This window comes from Phyllostomus discolor, chromosome 11 (assembly GCF_004126475.2).
Source record: "Phyllostomus discolor isolate MPI-MPIP mPhyDis1 chromosome 11, mPhyDis1.pri.v3, whole genome shotgun sequence".
Classification (NCBI taxonomy): Eukaryota; Metazoa; Chordata; class Mammalia; order Chiroptera; family Phyllostomidae; genus Phyllostomus; species Phyllostomus discolor.
This window is the reverse complement of record NC_040913.2, coordinates 21,679,772-21,703,200: the sequence shown is the minus strand read 5'-3', so window position 1 is coordinate 21,703,200 and position 23,429 is coordinate 21,679,772. Positions and strand designations below refer to the sequence as shown.

The following is a 23,429-nucleotide window of genomic DNA, read 5'->3' as shown; positions in this document are numbered from 1 at the left end:
TGTAAACCAACTGCATTGTACCAAAAGGAAGCAAAAACCCATAGTCGCTTCAAATCTAGTTCACTACAAAGGTCAGAGCTGACACAGCAACCTGAACATCAAAAGACCTCAGGGGTTTGAGGCAGGCCATATTTTCTCTTACACCGTGATTTTCAACCTTTTTCACCTCAAGGCACGCATACATTAATTACTAAAATTCGGCGGCATGCCAAAAACTATATTTTTGCCCATCTGATAGAAAAGAGATATAATTTTGATCCGTTCACACCAGATGGTTATTGTTATGTTGGCTGTTGTCATTCTTTTATTTGACAATCTCAGGGAAAAGAGGTCCGTGCCCCTGACTAAATAGAAATTCCCACAGCATAACAGTGTGCTGCAGCACACCTCGGTTGAAAATCGGTGTTCTGACAGGTAACAAAAGCATTAAATATAATAGAAGACTGATAAACTGGATTTAATTAAAATTAAGAACTTGTGTTTCACAAAAGACAAGTGCCACACAAGAACAATATATTGCAACACACATATCTCTGAAAAAGGACACGTCTACAGAATATGCTTTTAGAACTACTACAAATCAATAGTAAAAAGACAAGCGAACCCACTTTTTCTTTTTTTAATTGAGGTATAAGTGGTATACAATATTTTATAAATGGGCAAAAGACTTTGAATAGGCATTTCACATAAGAGAATATCCAAATGGCTAATAAGTCATATGAAACAGTACAGTGCTTAGCACATCATTAGTCATCTGGGACATGCAAATTCAAACCTCCACAAGACACCACTGCACTCGCACGAAGACGGCTAAAATGTAACAGCTGACGCTATCAGACAGCAGGAAGGAAATAGAGCTGCTCCAGCTGTCATGTATCGCTGATGAGATCTAACACTCGGGAAGCCTGTTGGGCTGTATCTACTAAAGCCAAACAGACACTATCCCAAGATGTAACCATTCCACTCCTAGGCACATACACTAGAGTAGTGATTGCCTGTGTCCACCAAAAGACGCACACAAAGACGGCCGTGGCACCGTGATCATAACTGCCGAGAATGGGGACCAGCACCACGTCTACCAACAGTCAAACGGGAAACAAGGTGTGGTGATGCGTACTGCGGTTAACAAAAAAAGGACGCAAGTCTGCTATATGCAGCAACACAGAGGAAGCTCCCAGGTATAAAGCTGGACAAAAGAAAGACACAAACAAGTATACACTACGTGATTCTATTTTAAAGTTCAGGCACAAACAAACTCACCGACGATGAGCTAGCGCAGTGACTTCTGCAAGCAGAATGGGTATCTACTAGAGGAGGCACAAGACAGAGTGCATGTTTGACGTGTCACTGTGGGTGACAGTCACATGAGACACATATTATACCTCAATTTAAGGCTAAGTTCATTGACTATTTATTAATTAATACAGACAGATCTTAGGGCTAACCAGGCTCCCTTGACCTTGGCATTGGGGCAAACTAGACAATACCTAGTTTGTAAGAGGCTGTCCTGTGGACTACAGAATGCTTAGCATATCCATGGCCTCTCTACCCACTAGGAGCCCATGGCACCCACATCCTAGTATAACAACCAAAGATGTTTCCAGATATCACCAATGTCCCCCGGGAGATAAAACCCACCCCTTCCCACTTGAGAACCCCTAAGCTAAACTCTAGGTGTAACTAGGAGAATACAGTAAAATTTTCTTATAACTTCCTAAAGTGTGGGCCAGAGTACAATCAGATCATGACTTACAAATTTATCACTAGAATCCTTGACCTACAAGAGTAGAGCCATTTCAGTCTTTCATTTGACACAAGCAATACTTATCCAAGTTGCCTAATCCTAAACATGTACCTGGGATGCTTAGAAGTATGAATTCCCATGGGCTTTCCCTAGAAATCCAGTAGGTCTGGAGTAAGGCCTATAAATCTAAATTGTCTAACGAGAACCTCAGGTGATTTTTAAAAACATGCAAGTCTGAGAACAGTACTCCAAGACAGCTGTATTTAACGTATACACCTTAGGCAGAAAATGTTTTGGCTATATTGCATGACAAAAATCCTGAGCATTTCCACAAGCATAAACAATAAACAAGACTTTCTTTTTATTCAAATCTCATGCTACAAGAAAACAAAAGTCTACTAAAGCTGAAATACTGTGCCTAGGAACTGTCTCCCATTTGGAAAAAGACGGCCAAGCGAATGTGGTCTCCCCTATGGGCCCATGAGACTGACTCCATTTCTGGACTGCCTGCCATGCTTTTCCAGCCTCGGCAGTAGACAGGGAAAGCACTAGGTAAATTTAAACCTGGATCCTGTTTCTAATAAACCTTTTAGCCATTTCTACACCTCCACAATATCCCTACTTCGCTCCATCACTACTCTATCTCTCGTCACTGTCTGCCCCTAACTGCAATTCCCCACTTTCCACAAGCCGCCCTAATTAGCAGCTCACTCTTTCAGCACACCTGCTCCCATCAGCAGGTCCGGAGCTGGTCACGCTCCCTGATCAATCCAGTCCCAGCAGAAAGCAGGTCTTTTTTTTTTACCAGCCTCAGGCAAGCACTGCCTTAGCTTCAAGGTCGTCTTCTTTTCACTAGCTCTTTGTGTTCTGCTCTTACCTGCTCTTCAACTTCTCTGCCTTTCTCTTCCCCAAACACTGACCTGATAATGCATTCATTCCCAACTTCCTTTTGGCTAATCTGATTCCTGACACTTTACCTTTATCCTCTCTGACTGTATTTCTACTTGACTGCATGATTCGCTTTCTATGATTCCTTCATAATGCTATGTTTTTATGCCAGGCCACTACAATTTAATGACAAGTATAACAACAATAATAGTAACAAAATGCTATCATGTGAACACTTCCTTTGTTGTAAGCATTGTGTTAAATGCTTTATATGACTTATCTCACTTCTTTTTCTTAATTCTGTGAAGTTGGTACTAATAATATCCCTATTGTATTATAGAAGAGGAAAAGAGACTTAGATTAAGCAATGTACTAATTTTCCCAATCCCTACTAGTCTCCATACTCAGGTACTGCAGTTTTTGTTTGTGTGTTTGCTTATTGTTTGCTTGTTTTTTGCTTTCCTACTCCAAAATGCATGCATCCTCTCCTTCCAACTTCCCTGGATCTCTCCTGTTCTGCATAATCATAGCATCTTTTACACAGTTCTCTATGGAGGACCTAAGTGCTTTCTCCACATTCTTTTTCTTAGAACAGTGGCAGTACAGTTCACTGTCTTTAATTATTTAACATTCCCCCATGCATCCTTCTCTTCCAACTGCAATATAAACCTCTTAAGGCCCAAGTCAAATATCACACTTCTTATACTCCTGGACACATAGCCTACTCAAAAACAACAAAAATATATATTTTGTTCAAATTATTTCAAAAAGCATTAATGAATGCCAAATACATATCAGTCATTGTGCTAGATGCTAAAGATACAAAAATGGCACTGTCTCAACTTACTTTATTTTTCGATTACAGTTTACATTCAATATTATTTTGTTTTAGTTTCCGGTGTACAGCACAGTGGTTGGACAATGTCTCAACCTGCAATGAGTTTACGAACTAGTGGTGGAGAGAGGCTTGCAAGTGAACAATAAGAATACTAGACAAGTGCATAATAAGGCGATAAATAAGAAGTATGGGAGCGAGAGGAAGAGGCAACCTTTAAATGGGGGCTGGAGGTTCATATCAAAGATGTTACAAAAAAAGAAGTGACTTGAGTGGCATTTGTAAAAATTAGGGACCACACCACCAGAATGGTGGCTAAGACAACATAAAGATGTGAAAGGCCAGGTGGGCATGAGAAATGGTAAGTTCAAAGAGGCAGGAAGACAGAGCTGGAGTACCACCAGGTGGGGGAAAGGGGAAGGGGCCGAACTGAAGCCATGTTAAGGAGCTTGGGCATTCTATGAGCAACTGGGCTGGGCCTAAGAAAGGAGAGAAACAAGGACTGAACTAAATGGTTGAGCCAAATACCCCATCAATGACCATAGAGTCTTACACACCAGACACTAACATTATACAATATAAGATTAAGCTGCACCCATTCATAATCTGTTCCTATGAAGAGTCCACAGAGTGTCTGATTATCATCTTCCATACTATCATGATTACCTAAGCCACTAGATTACAAAAGAGTGCATCTAACATTCTGCACAGAGTTTGGGGTCTGGTGAGTGTACTATTGAAAGGAAGCAGCAAAACAGGAGCTCATATTCAGTTTACTACTTTTGTTAAAACATATTTAATACTTCTTAGAATCTTCAATACATAATGGCATAAAAGAAATGCATGTAAGGGCTTTAAAGAAAAATGGTTCACGCTATCTATTTTTGTTTCTTGCCATAGTCAGGAAAAGACTTCAAGTGAAGGACTATGCATGGATTTCAATTACCATATGTTTTCAAGCTCCCACTTCCATATATAATGGAGCTATAAATTTCTTTAATACTACAACTTCAAAAATTACTAGGGGCCATAAACTTTCCAGCTCTACCAATATGTTCTTTCAAAATGGCATGGTTATGTTGCTGAGCAACTTGGAAATCATGATGAAGCTACTGAAAGAAATGTATAATTTGATGAAACTCATAAAATGACATATTCTTTCTATTGATAGAAATTTTCAAATGGCAGAACCATTGCCATTAAAATTTCCTAATAACAGCCCTAGCTGGTGTAGTTCAGTGAATTGAGTGCAGGCCTGCAAACCAAAGGGTCGTCGGTTCGATTTCCAGTCGGGGCACATGCCTGGGTTGCAGCCCAGGTCCCCAGTAGCGGGGCACATGAGAGGCAACCACACATTGATATTTCTCTCCCTCTCTGTCTCCTTCCCTTCCCCTCTCTCTAAAAATAAATAAATAAAATCTTTTTTAAAATGTCCTAATAACATAGTTCTTCATTTCCTTCAAAGGTAGATGTATTGACTTCAAAAAGTCTCAGACAGACTAAGAGCAACATTTCACTAGAGCACGAAAACCACGATTGTTAAAAATGATCTGTCATTTCTCTCTAAACTCTAGAACCAGCCCCTGAAACACCCAAGTTCCTCAACACATAGTGCAGATCTCGCGTCAGAGACTATGGAGTGACCAGCAAATGTGTCCGCTCAACAGCATCCCCTCATATTTAAGGCAAGCTTATGCTACTCCCACTATTTGCCTGTTGCTGTAGAAATCACTTAAATCTCTCGTGCCTGGTTGCTAACTCGCTAATCTTACACTTGATTAACTCAACCAATATTTGTTCATGGCCATAGTGGAGCTGGTAACAAGGGTGGTGACAAGGAAATTAAAACACTCTGGGGATTATGAGATTTTCACGGCTTCCACTGTCCAGCATGTAACCAAAAATCATCTTCTAAAAGTCCTACATGGACACCATTATTACTGTTATTTTTCTCAGATCAACTAATTTTTAAATATAAAAGCCAGTTAATAATGGACAGTAAAGTGGGCCAGAGGAACAAATGCAAATATGTCCAATGTTAAAAGTTCATATGATACCTAAGAGAACTCCCGAAGTATATATTCCCTCAAAAATAAATAAGCAAAAACAAATAAGCGAAGAGAAGACAGTTATATTTACAACTTGATTTTTTTTTTCTTTCTGGAGAATTCAAATCAGAAACCTATCTCTTACTAGGTAATAGAGATAATATGCTGCCACCTCCTTCCAGGACCAAATGTTCTCCATCCACCACTCAAAAACCTACAAGGGTAGAGGTTGAAGGAGGAAAAAAAAAAAGATGTGGCAAAGAAGAGCTAAATTTCCCCCAAATGCCTGCAGCATCATTGTCCAAAGCTGAGTCAAGATCACCATAAGCAAATTGCCCAGCTGCCAATGCAGCCCCAAAGGACCATAAATAAAGCCTTAATTGTATTAATTAGAGCAATTTCTTTCTGCAGAGCACCTCATTATTTGGGGACCCTGCCTCAGCCTTGAAGCTAGCACCCACCTTGGCTTATCCCCATCACAGATACCTCACTTCCCCACTGCTTGTACGGCTACTCCCAATCCTGCCTCGATGTGTCACTGCCTCATTTCTTGTCTGGGACAGCCTCTCACTGTCTGACCACAAATGTCTCCCGTAGGTATTACCTCGCTTGGGCAGAGCATGGGTGGTAATGTCCATGCAATCACACCCTTCTGATTAGAGGTGGATCTAGCACCTGATTTCTCATGGCGCTTACCCAGCTACTGATATGTAAAGCAGCACTTTAACTGCTGTTTAAGTGACAGATATTCTAATAACCATCAGTCAAACACCCAAGAGTTTGATACCTGTTAATACACTCGCAGTATTGCCAACACGTGTGCAGTCAGATGCAGCATTTTGACAATCACTCCGGAAAGAAGACACGTCACAGCAATCTCACCAGAGGTAGCAGACGCAGCAGTGCCAAGGTGGCAGCTAAGGCATTTTAACAAGACGGTGCTGCGCCTACTCCTGCAGCCCTGCCGTCTCCTGAGCTCACATCAACTGAAATTGGTTCCTGGAGCTGTCATCAAAGTCCTGTACAGGAAAGGGCCTTGCACCCCCTAATGGAGTGGTTCCCCAAATCCAGGCTGCGCACAAGTGCCAAGCTGGCTGCATTCCAGTTACCAGTTTTTAAATCGATTCCCAGGTCTCACCCTAGAGATTCTGATTCAACATATCTGGGGAGGGACCCAAGAATCAAATAAATATGTACACTTTTTTGAAACTCACCAAAAGGTTCCCATGTGCTCTCGAGTAGAAAAACACCTGCACATCACCCTCCTCACCCCGCTAAGATTCTTATTTCGTTGGCCCCACATTCATGAAAATGGTTGCCAATGCTCTAGAAATCATAATTACTGATGAAGGATGTCACCTCTCTCAGGCATCTACAGCCAGAAAATGAAAAAGTGTGCAAATCACTGCTAATACCCAGCCCTTTCATTTTACAAATGAAAACTCCTGATTTTTGTCCCTATAGGCTATTTCTCCTCCTCGGCCTTCCTCATATCTTTCTGTAAATGGTAAGAAACCCACCCATTATCAGCAAAGCTGCGAGTTACTCTGAATCGTCACCTCCACAAAAGGCCTTCCTTCCCTAACTCCTGTCTTGCTTTTGTCTACAAATACCAGAAAATTCAACTCAACTCTCACAAAGTGAAAAGGCCTAAAGGTGCGTGTGATCAGGCTTGCGCCGATTGAAGTTCAGGGGCAGCATCGTCCCTCCCCCTCCCCCCCACCCCACTGTCCCTGAGAGCACTCTCCTTAGCCCGGCAGTCCCATTCTCCCTCTGGTCGTGAAGGAACTCCAGCGATTCCAGGCTTTGGGTCTATACACAACAACCCAGGAGAAAACGCTCTCTGGAGCCCCCCGCTGAATTTCTGTCCTCGTGCAATGGCAAAAACTGAGGCACAATCATCCCTGGATCGCCAGGTACAACCTTACAAACGAGCTGGTGCCTGGACTCCTGAATGGTGGTATTTTCCCACCTTGAGGCTGAGGGTGGGGCCAGCATCCCTGGAGCACTCGGGCTGAGTGGCTGAAGAAGAGATAACTTGAAGAAATATCTAAGATAGCATTAGGAAAACCAAGTTTAAGAATCTGTCTACTAGTCCTCCCAATCTAGAGTAAGTTTTCCGTTTTTACTCTCTCATAGCACCACATTCTTTCTCTCCATAGCCCCTGTCACAGTTGGAAATGGGATCTTTGGGGATACATAGCTAACATTTGCAGAGCACTTATTATACGGCACGGTTCTGAATGCTTTACATGAGTGAGTTCCCTTCATCTTCAGAACAGTCCTACCATCCCCCTACCATGGGTGAGGAGAGCAAGGCACAAAGAAGGGCAGCTTGCCCAGGGCCATGGGGCCCGGATCGGGATCGTGGAGCCTTGAGTCTCAACCACCAGGCTCCAGAGCCCAGGCCTTCAGCTACTGGACATGTGGCACTTTCTCCTTAGTTTTGCCCCGCTCCTCCACAAAACAATCAGCTATATGAAGCAGGGAACACCTTTATTTTGTATACCATTCCTTATCAATGTCCCAGGTAGTACCAGGCACTCAGTCCACCTAACATCTGAACAAATTAAGAGATGGTTGAAGTGAACGAATGAATGAGGTAATGAACAAGAGAACACCTTGGAAAACCACAACCCAGGTTTACAGGTCGTTCGTGTCATGGAAGACTGGGGTCCAGAGCTTCAATGTCCTACGTCTGGCTTCTCTACCTGGAGGCTCACATCTCTGTTCCTCACGGGCGGACCTGAATAGGCAATAATAAGGTCTCTTCTCCTTTGCAAGGCCGCCAAACAGCAAATGAAGATGCAAGCAGGAGTCAGGCACTTCTCTTAGGACAGATCATGAGTGAACGTGTTCTAAACACAGAATAATGAGTTAAGGATGAAATATTCTCACATTTACCCTATATCTGCATTTGACAAATGAACATTGTGTCTACTGAGAGTAAGCACCCAAAACTGATAACACATACAAAGCCCTTCACAGCATCAGGTACTGAGGAAATTTAACAAAAATTTTTAAATCAACAATATTTAGTTAACTAATCAGTTCAAAGTCTCCATTTGATTTATGGAGCTCTAAGTATGCGCTAAGTGTTTTTTGTGATTTTTTCTCCCATGATGGCAGAAGGACTTTTTAAAATGAATCATCTGGAAAATATAAGTAGATAAGGGAAAATTACAGGGCATACCTATGTCAGTTCCCACTGTCAATGTCCAGAATTCATTCTGCTCCCAGAAGAAATAGCAAAGCAAAATCATAGTGAACGAGATTTCCAGAGGAGCTATTAATTGCTACAATCACATGTACACAAAAGCTATTAAACCAACTGGTTCCACAGCCTCAGGGTAACATAAACAGGGTAACAAATCCAAGGCTAACCAGTATCAACTCTCAGGCTCAGCATGAACAGCACAGCTTGTCTCTCTGCAGAAGTGACTCCTGAGTTTATCCCCAAGGGCAAAAGAACACAGTGTAGATGGGCAAACAGGTTATGAAACTATTTACATGTTTGCCTTTTCCCTCAAAACAGCTATACTTGCTGTTTTGGACAATGCACCATCAGCAGCATCTGTCTTCAAGCCAAGCCTACTAGTGTACAGTAGGTTTCCAAAGATCACTTCAACCATTAATAAAGGACAACGACAGAACAGAGAAGCTCATTTGGAAAACACACGTGGCTTCATCAATGAAGCCAATGGCAATCTCCTACCCCGTCAAAGGGAACAAATACTGAAGGAACATGGAGATGCATGTAGGTAAGTAAATTATATCTGAAGGCAATGAAGGAATGAGGGAAAAACGCCCTTTTCTGATGGAAGGGGGAAGAAGCAGGGGGCCTGTGCTTGTAAAGACAAATGGCCACGAAGCCTTTTAATTTTTCCTGGAAAAATGAAGTCATCTTTCCTCATGTACACATTCTCTAAGGTAGAGCCCCACCCCACGGGAATATTGCAATGCAGAATGTGAATATCGTCTTACTTGCAGCTTCTTGGTTCATGCACCTGTGGCCACTGAAAATTAAGATCAACCTATTAACTGCTGTTATTCTAAACATTAGATACAATGAATACCAGGGAAGTAATGACTCTGTCACAAGGACATGCAATTTAAGCAAACAAAGAAATCCAGAATACAAACCCTGTATCTTATTATCAGTAACAGTTCACTGTGGACATCGGCCACAGTTTTGGGGGTTTTCTTTCTTTCTTATCCCTGGCTCATCCTGATAGATCTCCCCACCATTCATTCATTTTACTTTTTGATTAAAAAAAAAAAGTTGGAGACACCTCTTGAGTCTTCCCTGCCCTTTTTAGGATAAGGCTTAAAATTCAGGGCCTAAGAAAACCCTCAATTTTAAGGCTTTGTAGTAAAAATTTATAGAATCCATTCAAAGCATTGTGTAACTATCTTAAATAGCCTTCCAAATGAGATCATTTTTCCACTGAGAAGCCAAAATAACTGAGCTGAAATGAAAGTGAAAAATAATCCAATTATTGCAAGGACATAGTCACACCGCCCTTCTGATCATCTTCCAGATGCCCGACAGCTCAGTCCACATTATCCAACACAGAGGCCACACCAATGTCTGCTCTCCTGTGGACAGCATTACTAAACTTCCTGTGTTTTGATGAGCGGGGGGAGAAAAAGTCCATCTCAAATTAGTCTACACAGTTTTTCAAAAACTACATAACTTACTTATAATCCCACTTAATATTATAGGCAGTATGATGTGTCTAAAATCATAAACATAACAAAAAATATTATACAAACAATACAACCAACAGTTATTAAAGTTAATGATAACTAAAGGCAACAAATGCAGGAACATACACATATCCTTGCCAGGAAACTTTAAACTCTGCCTGTGGATTTAAATTCCTTAAGGGCAGGGACCAATGCTTCCTGAATCTCAATTTGTTCAAATGAATCCCTGCTGTAACACCAGGTCCTGAGCACACAACTGTGAACAGACAAGATTCTAAGGGTGGTGACAGTAACATCAGGAAGCGTTAAAAAACTAAGTTTAAATGTATTAGGGACAAAAGGAAAACAAATAAAGGGCTGAGATAGAAGTGCCAAATGGGGATTCCTGCCTCTTTATTAGATAGAAGGTCACTGGTGGCCAATCCGAGAAAGTGACATTAAAGCAAAGAAAGTGAGTTAAGCGAAGGACTGAAACCTGAGCAAAAGCTGATCTAGCAAAGAATGGGGAGCACACACGCTTTGAAGTAATCTAAGAGTTGGGTTTGTCGAAGGATGGCTAAAATGTAGAGAGCATGCAGGAGAGAAGCCCTCTAAGAGGGGACTGGAGATACTAAACAGGGAGTTGTACAGGATCAGGGGAGAGGGAATTTGCGTGTGACTTTAATTGCAAAGGCACCCTAATCTGCTTTGAATTGTACAGCCACCACTCCTACTGCTCCACAGGAGAAGGGACTGAAGGAAGACCAGAGGAGAGCAGGGGGAGTGGTTGAGAGGAGTCTCAGTCCCAGTGGGAGGGAATGGGAGTTTGACCAAGGCTGCAGGCAGAGCTGATGGAGAGATAAGGGCATATTGAAACTAAGTGTTGGAGGCAGGAGCAACACAACTTCCCTCCGAGACCACAACTGGAGAGGGAAAGGTAGGACGCAAATACAATTCCTAGGTTACATGAATCAGCAACTACAAATTCAAGTGCGAATGTGAAATAAACATTTAGATACTGAAAAAAGCTTAAGCTTAGAGATGAGACCTAGGTTGTAACAATAAATTTGAGAGACATGAATAAAAACTTTCAAAGTGGGTTTTAGAAAGTACAGGGTTTTGAAAACTCAAAACTTACTTGCTAACTTGTATCCTTAGGAAAATGACTGATTTAGCTTTCTCACCTATAAAATGGTATCTGAAAAGACCTATCTTTAATGGGATTATTTAAAGCAGAGGCCAGCAAACTTTTTCTGTATAGGGCCAGATAATAAGAATTTTAAGCCCTGGCTGGTGTAGCTCAGTGGATTGAGCGCGGGCTGGGAACCAAAGTGTCCCAGGTTCTATTCCCAGCCAGGGTACATTCCTGGGTTGCAGGCCAGAACCCCCAGCAACCACACATTGATGTCTCTCTCTCTCTCTCTCCCTCTCCCTTCCCTCTCTAAAAATAAATAAATAAAATCTTTAAAAAAAAAAAAAAAAAGAATTTTAAATACAATTGTGTTGACAAAATAAAGGTCATAGTTTGCCAAGCTCTGGTCTACAGCAGTAGTGGTCAAAGTGTGGTCCAGGACCAGCAGCATCAGTATCACCTCGCGATTGTTAGAAAAGCAAATTCTGAACCTCACGCCAGACTTACGGAAAGGGAAACTCTGGGGGTGGCATGGTGGCCCAGCAGTCAGCATTGTACAAGCCCTCCAGGTGATACATGCTAAAGTTTGAGACCCCCCATACATATATATGTATATGTATAATGCATGTATACACATACACATATATATGTATGCATATATACACATATATGTATATATATTTCATGTGTGTATGTTTCTTAGAGCTATTATTACTACATATCTATTATTATCATTATTAACCTAGAAGCTTACAGTATAATTCCTAAAGATAGAATCAAATGTTGGACAACTGTGGTGGGTCAAGCAAAAGAGAGATAAAAAACTCAGCTAAACTATGAGGTGGACTTACATAAGAATACTTGAGAAATTACGTGAAAGTGAACTTCATCAATCCGACAAACAGTGAAGCTGAACTCTGGTGTACCTTTTATGTAGTAACGTCCTTAAGGAATGGAAGGGAAGTAAAAGATGACAGTCTATTTGTAACCTTTGTAACTACTTCAGTTTAGAATAAAAAATCTTTAGGATATGTACTTAAGAAACAGGTACAACCAGGCATCTGAATGTTATTGAATCATGAAGTACATAAGTATTACAAAGTAAAAACTATAAAAGTATATTGTGACAAAAGTGTATCATTATATAGTATTAAATGATAAATATAAAAATAATGCACCTAGGCCCTGGCTTGGCGTAGCTCAGTGGATTGAGCTCGGGCTGCAAACCAAAGCATTGCAGGTTCTATTCCCAGTCAGGGCACATGCCTGGGTTGTAGGCCATGGCCCCCAGCAACCGCACATTGATGTTTCTCTCTCTGTCTCTTTCTCCCTCCCCTCTCTAAAAATAAATAAATAAAATCTTAAAAAAAAATAATGTATCTTACCATCATTATACAATATATACAAGGAACAATGGCAACAAGTTGTATGATCTTAATTACTTGGGTTAAAGAGAAAAAAATATATCAATTTTAAGGTTGGTTAAAACCCAATGACCTGATTGGCTAATGTATGATTTTGCAGGAGTTCAAGTGGAAAAAAGTGGTTCGGAAAAAAAAAAATCACAGGGTCCATAGTGGTAATATCTGTATGCTGAACTTGTGCTATATATAGAATCCAGTGAACAAAGTCATGTGTTTGGAAAATCACCTCTTTTATCATGATGAATTTAGTTGTTAGTATAACTGTGACTAGTTTTATACTTGTGTTTGTGGGTATTTTATAAATTGGTTTTGTTTTCAGAGTTGCTTAAAAGCTAGAGCTATAAGTATATAAAGTTTTATCTAGATATTTGTGAACATAAAGAGTAAAATAATTATGTTAACATCTTATTTACCTTTAAAAGGATTCTGAAAAACTTTAAGTTAGGGAACCTCTGAGTTTAGACTTTTATATATTATTTAATATGTTTCTGATACTCTATGATTAGTTGAGAGAAAAAGAAAAAATATGGTATTAAAATTTTTAATGGTTTAATTTCAGATAATCTTGACACAAGTTTTTGCAATCCCACAGAAAGGATATGGGAGTTAGTATTTTTTAAGTTATTGATGTATTCCAAGTTTCATTTCTTGTAAGAGGCTGGGAAAGAAAGAGGATTTCCAAGTTTTGGGATCTTCCTGGCTAAATATAGGACCTGAATTTGCTGCCCTGGATCCTTTATTTTATGGGGGTCCTTAACCAGTTGAATAGTCTATACTTTTGAACTGTTGTGGATTTTTGCACAAATTTCTAAAATTCTCAAATACAGAACCACAGAACATTGTATTATCAATATTATATAACTTGTCAGTAATTTGTTGTTCTAAGTCAAACAGTACTTCTGGTTGAGCAAATCAAGTGTCTTGTGTCTCACAATTGGTTTTGTTTTTTTTTTTTTGTATCTTACTATTGTATCTTCCCACACATTTTCAGTAATAGGTTATATAATCTGAAGAAATAAATACCTTTCTGGCTTAGACTTTTTTTTTTTAAGATTTTATTTATTTATTTTAGAGAGGGAAGGGAGGGAGAGAGGCGGGGGAGAAACATCAATGTGCGGTTGCCGGGGGCCGTGGCCTGCAACCCAGGCATGTACCCTGACTGGGAATCGAACCTGGGACACTTTGGTTCCCAGCCCGCGCTCAATCCACTGAGCTACGCCAGCCAGGGCTTGGCTTAGACTTTTCACAAACCAATAAACAAATCTGTTTTCAGCCCTAGATGGTTCCCAGCTTTTTCAATTCACCTATTGCCCTGGTTTTAGCCATTTAATTCTCATTAACTGGGCAGCCCAAGAGTTCTTCCTGAGTTTCCCTGAAATTAAACTCATGGTCTTCCTGCTTGGTTCTCCAAATATTTCCTCCCCTTAGGTGTCTAGTAGCACACTCTTTAGGCCTGCTGGGATACTTCACTCCTCCATGTTGGACAGCCCGGGTTCGGTTGCTCACTTTGAAGATGACCTAATGCCTATTGCCTAACTCTTTAAATATTGTGAACTGTCTGCTTCACTGAGTTTCTTTCCAGTTATGAGAATTGTTCTTCCCTGTTCTATGAGATGGTCTGATCCTGTCCCTTCCCGTTGGCTCCTTGCAAGGCTTTTATTTTACTGTTTTAGTTTACTCCACTGTGTACTGCTTTTATTTTAGTTTTTACATGGCTTTTACAAAGGCCTGTTGGCATAAACATAGCCTAGTGGTGGTAGTGGGTACCACCCCTCTATATTTATCCATAATTCTTTTTTAATTAAATTTATTGGGGTGACGTTGGTTAATAAGAGCATATGGGTTTCAAATGTGCATTTCTATGATAGATAATCTGTATTTTGCATTGTGTACCCACCACCCAAAGTCAAATCATCTAATATATAATCGTCTTTTACCTAATTTGAAGTGGGTTCAGATCTCTGTCTAGTTCTTTTAATAACAATATTAAAGCAATATAAAAATGGATAGTATTATATTCTATTTCTTTTTTAAAGATTTTATTCATTTACTTTTAGACAGAGGGAAAGGGAAGGAGAAAGAGAGGGAAAGAAACATCACTGTGTGGTTGTTTCTCACATGCCCTTTTCCGGGGACCTGGCCCACAACCCACGCACGTGCCCTGACTGAGAATTGAACCAGTGACCCTTTAGTTCATAGGCTGACACTCAATCCACTGAGCCACACCAGCCAGGGATTGTATTCTATTTCTTGACAGCCCTTTGTATTTTAACTTTCCCCTTTGATCCTAAACCTTTTCCAGTGGATTAGGAAAAGGTGAGCTGGTTAGTTTCATCAGCCTAACAAATAATATAACTTTTTACTTCCCATTAAAAGAAGAGCACATAATGGTATAATGATATTGAAGCATGCATTCAGGATTAATTATTATTTTACAAATGTAATAAGCATATTTAACTGTGGAGAATTCCAACATACAAGCGGGAAAAATACAAATACTCACCTATGTGGAATCTAGAATCCATGACCTCACTTATAAATGGAATCTAAAAACTCATAAATGCAGAGAGTAGCACAGTGGTTGCCAGAGGCTAGTGCACAGGAAGAATGAGGAGATGCTGGTCAAAGGGTATCAACTTTCAGTTATGCAGGATAAACAAGTTTTGAAGATCTAATGCACAGACAGCATGGAGACTATAGTTAATAAAACTACACTGTATACTTGAAATTTGCTAAAAGAGAAGATCTTAGGTTTTCTCACCACAAAAAATGAAAATGATAGCCACATGAAGTGATGGGTATGCTAATTAGCTTGATTGTGGTAATCATTTCACTTTATACATATATCAAAACACCAGAGTGTACCCTAAAATACATATACATTTTATTTGCTGTTATGCCTCAATAAAGCTAGAAAACATAAAGCTCCTATATTAAAAAAAGAGTGGGGAAAAGTGATGGCATAAAAGTTCATAACACTAAAAACAATTTTTCAACAACTGCATTCCAGAGCAGAAGGTAAGCGAACAGGCTTGAGAATCTGTCGGCCTGAACTGGAATCTGCTTCTATTATCAGAAGCTTCGTGTCCTCGGGGGAATAACTTCTCTGTACCAGCTTTGTCAGCTGTAAAAACCAGGGAGAATGCTGCTGCATACCTGACGTGGTTACTGTGAAGATAAAATGAGACAACCTAGGGAAAACCCTAAGGACAGTGACATCACCCAACAGGAGCTCAGTAAATGTTAATTTTTAAGGAAATGTGTTCAAAATCTTCTCAGGTAGACAGGCTGTGGTGTACAGCATCGCATCACGGCCTTGGAGTAACGAGCCAATGACATCTTTAGTTGATGCGTCCCAATGAGTTATTAAATTTGTATTAACATTTTCTGTAGACCATATTTGAAGTACATCCTTTTCATCATCAATAATTCTGAATATATGACTAAGTTAAATTATAATTAATCTGCCCCTCAGTGTACAAGGTGCTACATCTAAGGAACTGTGTGTTAACTTGATTCAGACATGCCACCATGGCCCAAATGAAAGAACTATCCAGACAATTTAACAAAACAAAGACCCTGAAGTTGAAAAAAAAAAGCAGTAAACAGAATTATTTGCCGTAATTATTCAGAGAGGTGGCCATTATCTTATTCACCAAATCGTCAAATCTCTATTTCTTTTTGTCTGAGTTTCTTAATAGCAGGTACCATATATCAAACACACTGCATGTTATTATTTCTCTGGGTGCAAATAAGTAAAACTTTAACTTTTGCAAAAAGTCATCGTAACGTAACATTAGGATATATTCACACAAAAAAAATGTATTCCCTCCGCAGAACTTAAAATTTTTGTTTGAAAGGTAAAGTTTTTGTTCAACACATGAATGGTCTTACGATGAGTGGCAGAATGATGTGTATAAAGGAAAAAAGATAGGCAAAGCCATTAAGCTAGAAAATGAACAGTTTCCTAAAATCTTCTCTAGTCAGCTATTATCCCTCTTCACACTCACCTTGAACTTTCAAGTCTGAGAATAACTGTAAAAATAACCAAAGGAACATTGTGGTCATATAACCAACCAACCAAATGAGCAAAATCACTGAGAGCTACAGTTCTCACACTGTGGTCCCCAGGACAGCAGTCTGAGCATCAACCAGGGAACTTGTAAGCACCAGAAACTAAGGATGGGATCGAGAAATCTGTTTGCACAAGCCCTCCAGGTGATCCTGACACATAATTAAGTATGAAACCTCTGCCTAGTGATAGACAAGTCCTGATACTGAACAGCCTGAACCTTCATTACAGCTCTCCTTCTTAACTGGGAAGCTCTGGGCACACATTTTTACCTTCCCCCAGGTACTCCAGTAAAGAGTGCACCACGGAACTGAGCACATCAACCTCCACCTCAGTTCCGAAGGAAAGGAGAAAACAAAAAAATGACTACGCCAAACATGAGAAGGCAGAGGTCTACCCATCCAGAATAGCAAACTACTGAGTAAGCAGAGAAAGAACTGTGAAAACTTCCACATTTCTATTTCTGTACTTACCTGATTGGTATCATGACAAAGCTACTGAGCATCAGCTATGAGGAAGAACTGAAAAGTGACCTTTTTGAAATAGACCGATAAAAATTAAGTTGAAAATTGGTTACCTGAATAAAGCTCAGAAAATATGTTCTTGCAGGCTTCAAAAATATATATAAACAAAATCAATGAAAATGATAGCAATTATGCTTTTTGTCTTTTGATTTTCATCCTATAGTTATGATATATAATTTTCCTACTAAGAGTCTCATGCAAATGATAAGTAACTCTAACGATGTTTATAAACACTAACAACTCTTGCTTTTCTAAAATATGGTAAAATATACATAACATAAAACAATTTCTGTTTTTTAATAGGAAAATTGAGAGAATGCTACATAACTTTTTTCTGAAATCAGATAAATATTTGACGAATTCTGGTGACTCACCCTGGGTACACAATCAGGTATTCTTGGATCCCCAATTGTTTTAAGTCTACAACTCAATTTATGCCAGTGGGATTTCTTTAAAGTAAGAGTTAGAGTTAAGCACTTTTACCAGCTCAGATATCCAAGTCTGGCTGAAATGCACGAAGGCTGACATTTCTCCTGTGCAAGACTCCACAGGCTTGAGTAAATGGGAACCAATCTGTGTTGGCATATATTTGATCTGGAACTGGTTGGTTTGCTCCCAGCCCCCACCTGTCTTTGCACGTGGGAGAAACAGCTTTGTATTAGACTATTCAGGCTGAGCACTCCCCCAGACACATATCTGTAAATTGACTCTTCTTACAGATCTACCAGGAACATCTGGAGCCAGAGGGCACATCACTATGGCAACCTCCCAAACCAGACCCAAACTAACAGTGCTATCTCTGAGGTTACACGTAGATTCATCCCCAGAAAGATGTGTGAATAGATATTCTGCAAAACATTATCATTTTATATATAGAAACCACTGAGTGGTTTCTATCTTCACCTTGTGATACAGCAAGAACACAAGCCATTTGTGTTCTTTGCCATTTAACTATGGTCACCATATGTCCCCGTGTGCCCTAAACTAGATAAATCTAGGTTTGTACTTGCCATGTTTGTGTAATTATGAGTGGTGCCCCTTTCCCCATGAAAACTCTCCCAGATTAAACAATACATTATATAGTCTTCTACAGACAGGCCCACTTCAGAAAAGGGACAGGCATGAGGGTGAAATCAGAAGCAAGTTTATTTGGGTGTGTTTGCAGACTTAACTGCTCTAAGCTACCTTCCCACACTTCGTTTGGTGATTGTGGAAAATACTTATGAGACTCTCTTAACAATGATCTTAAAAGTGCAACTAAATAATTCTCCTCTTCAAATGTACAACTAAGGGGCAAAGCAAACAAAGGGTCTTTTTCCTTCTGATTTCAAGGGTGCCCAGACCCACCCAGAGCCCACTCTAGATGAAGCATACCGCTGGGTGGTAATAATGTGGTGAATTCATCCCTTCGACAAGTGAAGGAGAATCATCACTTACAGGAGTTGTACTTAATCATGCTTCCCCAAAAATGTTTATCATGTTCTCTACTACAAGAGCCACATCGAGGGAGTTCAGATACTCAAAAGGAAATGTGGCAAACGGCACCCCATGTCTGATGACTGCAGCTGTCTGCTCAACAAATATTAATGCCAAAGATTGAAAGGGAGAGTCCTTAGTTCTCTGAAGCCAACCCTCACATGGGCTTTGTTTGACCCAGAGAGGATTCTTAAATGTTTAAAATATTTGCTAATAGTTTCAAGTGTGGGCTCGTTCATAAAAATCCCGATTCCCACTTTCTCGTGGGAACTTGGAAGCTCTGGCACCACTGGGCTAGCATCCTGTTAATACGATTCCTAACTGGAGCAGAACAGCACCTTAAGAAAGGACATCCACTACCTCGTCCCGCATAGTCGTCACTCAACCCTCTTCCCGGGCACTGGAATGTGTAACTCCTGATTTATGGTGGAGATAATCCCCAGAGGGACAACATCTGGCCTTTCAAACTGACAAACAGGATTCCATATCTTGAGATCAGCGATTTTCAGTCAGTGAGCCACCAGGAATTTTTTTAAATACACAATACTTGACTATTTTCTCAGGGGCACTGACGTCTTTCCCTTAGATTTACAAGTAAAAACAAGGAAAACGGCCCTTGCCAGTGTGGCTCAGTTGGTTCAAGCATTGTCCTGTAACCAAAAGGTTGCAGGTTCGATTTCTGTTCATGGCACATACCTAGGTCGCAGGAACAATCCCCAGTCGGGGGGCATACTGGAGACAATCAATCAATGTTTCTCTCTCTCTCTCTCCCTCCCCTCTTCTTCCCTCTCTAAAATCAATAAACTTGTTTTTAAAAATTAAAAAAAATGACAACAGCCAATACAACAATAGCTGTTGGTGTGCATGCCCTGTCTTGAACCATAAATACATAGGTCATATAATAGAGTTGCATCTCAACGGTCACACTGCATAATAAGAATGCATCTGGTTGGTTAATTCTTTGTACCATTTTAAAAAATCACTTTGGAACAAAAAGGGTAGGTAATTACTATTATTGTGGGGGAGGGATTTTGTAAATCAATCCAAATCATACCTATTTTTGTCAAATTGGCAAAAATTATGATAGGTTATGGTGTACTGCAGAATCTTGGTAATTAGTTTATGTGAGCCATGAGATGAAAAAGGTTGAAAATCACTGCTTCACATACAGACTCAACTGAGAAATGGCAATAAACGGGAAATGTTATGTTTGTTTGTTTGTTTGTTTGTTTGAATCAAAAAGCCATATGGCTTCCACTGTTCCTAAAAGGCCAAAAGGAGAAAATGAACCTAAGCATAGTATTATTTGCAAAGTCATAGCACATTCAGCTTCTAACACCTAAATGTATAAAGAGGCCTGCCAACTTTAACTGGCCTACCAATGAATCAAGGGGGTCCCAACAGCCACTGTTGAGAATTCAAGGTGCCATGTCCCCTAAGCAAACTTTGACCATCTGTGAAATTAGCAACCATGTGTCATGTTTCAGATCTGAAGAAAATAACTTCTACATAAACCACCAAGAATCACGAAATGCTCAATTTCTTCCTCCTTGCTGACAGAATCGAAGTTGGTGATACTTTCGGAAATGAAGAACACTCCAATTTCACAACACAGGTGAAAGATAAAGTGAGTTTTGAACAAATAAGCATAAAATAAAATTTATTTTAATCATGTTTAGGACCTTAAAACAAATTTTAATAATGTAGCTTACCATAGATATAACAGTGGTCACACAAGTTTAAATTGCTCTCTTCACTTTGGGAGCTCTGTTAAGATATTAAACTAGTTTACAAAGTGATGAAATCTAAGACAATGAGCTTTTATTTTCTTGAATTCAGCCGCAGGCCTTTTCTAAAAATCCACTAAATAAACACAAAGTCCTTCAATGACAGATACTAGAATGAATATTTTTAAAATTAAAGCCTAATTCATAGGCTATTTTTCTCATCTGACTATTAATTTTCCAGATACCAGAGGAACAGCCACATGGTGCAACTGAGACTTTATTTATTTGTTTATTTATATTTAGACAACATTTTTTCCAAAGGATCTAAAGTACTACACAAACATGAAATAACTACCTCTAGAACAGCATGTCGGTGGCTTTTAGCATTGTAAAAACCCTTCACACATTTTTTTAAAGCCTGTTTTCAATGACACTCACTACGGTAAAGTTTTGTTTAAATTTCTCTCACCACTAGATGAAGAACCACACCGGTTTTTAAGGAAGTGAAAATGCACTGCTTGGTAACAGGCACCTCGACTTAGTAAAACTCTGGAGAAACGATATTAGAAAACAGATGTTGAAGTCTTCTGCAACACTGATTTTTTAAATCACCCAAGTAGGTATTGATTCTGTCTTCAATTAGCACATAGAAACCATTTTTAACCAAAGTCTTTCCACTCAACAAGTAAACGCATATTTGTACTTTGCCGCGAATCTGACAACCTCTAGTAAGTAACTTTTCCTAAGCCTCGCTCCGAAAGAGCCTCCCAGACCTAGACCTGCAGGCACTGCAGTGACTAGGATACAACAATCCAAGTGGGTTAAGGGGCAGAACTCCACCAAGACCAAGAGTGAGCCCGGGGCCTCTGGAAACCCAACCCTCTCCCGCGTTCCCTCTCAAGCACCACAAGCACGCACGCAAGGCACAAGCCTGGCATGCCATCGCCGATCACAACCCAGACACCGCAATCCTCCCAGGACGCGCGCTGCTCTCCGCATCCCCCCCAGGGTGTGCCCACTCCTCCACCCTCCAGGGACCACTCTGCTTCCCTCTCTCCCCTTCTCCAGGGTGTCATCCCATCCCCCCACCCACCCCAAACACGCCCCCACCCCCTGCGCTAGTTTCCCGAGTCAGGGTCCGAGGATCCCCACAATCTAGCGCTCAAGCGCGCCACGTGTAGAGCGCGCGCCAGCAGCCAGACCACAGGCAGTGCTCAGTGTAGGGTGCCGGCGCCTCCAACCCTGCTACTCCTCCCGGGTGCCCCGGACCCTCCCCCATGCCCTGGAGCCGCCAGCTTGCCTGATTGGGGTCTGTGGCGCGGAAAACGTGGCAGGCCATCTGCGACTCCGGGTCGTCGGGCTGCGCCTTGATCAGGTAGGCGAAGTAGGTGAGGTCGTGGCTGTTGTGGATGAAGCGCGAGATGTTCTGTGCCTTGTGCTCAAAGATGAACACGGCTGTGCTGGGCTGCGCGGCTGCGGGGCCAGAACCCCCAGCGGTCCCGGTGCCGGGAGCCGGGACGCAGCGTAGAAAGGGCGCGCTGAGCACCAGAAGCACCTCGCGGGCCGCCGGGGCCCCGCAGCCGCCCGCCTCGGGCTTCTGGCTGCGCCGGCGGATCTCGGCCATGAGCCAGGGCAACATGGGCAGCGTGGTCCTGCGGTCCAGGCACGACCACCCCACGTACCACAACCGGAACCTCTTGTCGCCCGGCTTCCCAGGGCCCGACGCCGAGGGCCCGGGCTCCGGCTCCAAGGGATGTGGGAAAGGCTCCTCCTGAATGCAGCTGGGGGGCTCCATAACTCGTGCCTCACTGGGGCACCGAGACGGCGGAAGAGTCGCGCGGAGCCCCAAACTCTCGCGCCGCAGGCGCCGCCGAAACTATGCCAACTGCCCCACTGGGACCCCGGACCACTTCGGTGCAACCCCGAACTCCGGCTTCAGCGGCCCTGCCCCATGCGGCACTTTCCCGGGCTTGGCTCCGAGGCTTCGGTGGCGGGCACCTAGGGAGCGCCTGGCAGCTGGACTGGCAGAAGAGGGCGGGTTAAATCGTCATCCTCCTTCCTCTGCTCCCGCCTGAAGGCTGGACTTCCCCCTTTCCCCGTGGAGGTTCTGCTCGGCCAAAGGGGGACCACAGCAAGTCCCCTCGCCACCACCGCTGCAGCGGGTGGCCGCCTGCTCCAGCGCCGCAGAGCCGCTGCGGCCGTCGCTCGCCCGGCGGGCACGGGGAGGCTGGGCGGGGAATGCTCTGTGGGCGGGAGGGGGTGTCTGGGGGCGGAGTTGACTCCTACCAGGGTGACCGGCTGTCACCTGGAAGGTCGGGGCCTCCGGACTTCCATGCAATCGGTCTTCCGAAAGGGCCTGCTATTCGAATGGAAAATAACAAAAACAAAACGTGGCTTCGTGGGGGCCGCTCCGCCTCGGGTCGCCAGCGGCCAGCTCGCTGCTCCTCCTCCAACTGTTCCCGTCCCTCCCTCGCTCCTTCCTTCCTTCCAGGCTGCTTTTAATCCGGCTGCTACCCCGCCTCCCATCCTACGAAAGCATAACTGTGAAGTCCCCCTCCGCCTCCTCCGGCCCCTGTCCCAGCCCGCCCCTCGGGCAGCAGTCCTGCGCCCAGCGCCTGCAGCCTGCATTCTGCGAACCAACTCGGCCTCTTCTTGGCATCTCTGCCGCCCCCTGGAGAGGGGGCCACTCTCATTGGGACGCTGGGGTTTATCATCATCATCATCATCATCATCATCATCATTATTATTTACATGGTTTCAATCCCGTCTAAAGGCTGTATAACAATTTCTGAATCTAATCTCTTAATCTCCAAAATACTCTAGTTTTAAATCACAATATCACAATAAAATATTGTACTTCCAGTATCATG

General features: G+C 42.0%; 1 protein-coding gene across 4 annotated transcripts in view; it reads right to left on the bottom strand.

Annotated features, from left to right (window-relative positions):
* Window positions 1-23,090, bottom strand: part of TBC1D4 (TBC1 domain family member 4) — a 178,747-nt gene extending 155,657 nt beyond the window's left edge. The window contains exon 1 of one of the 4 annotated variants that reach the window (XM_036011289.1): window positions 21,860-23,090. In XM_036011289.1, the coding sequence (XP_035867182.1) occupies window positions 21,860-22,354 (495 nt within the window). In that variant the 5' untranslated portion in view covers window positions 22,355-23,090. The remainder of the gene's footprint in view (window positions 1-21,859) is intronic. The other 3 variants (XM_036011291.1, XM_036011290.1, XM_028526722.2) reach the window with 3 other exon arrangements.
* Between the last annotated feature and the right edge of the window lie 339 nt (window positions 23,091-23,429).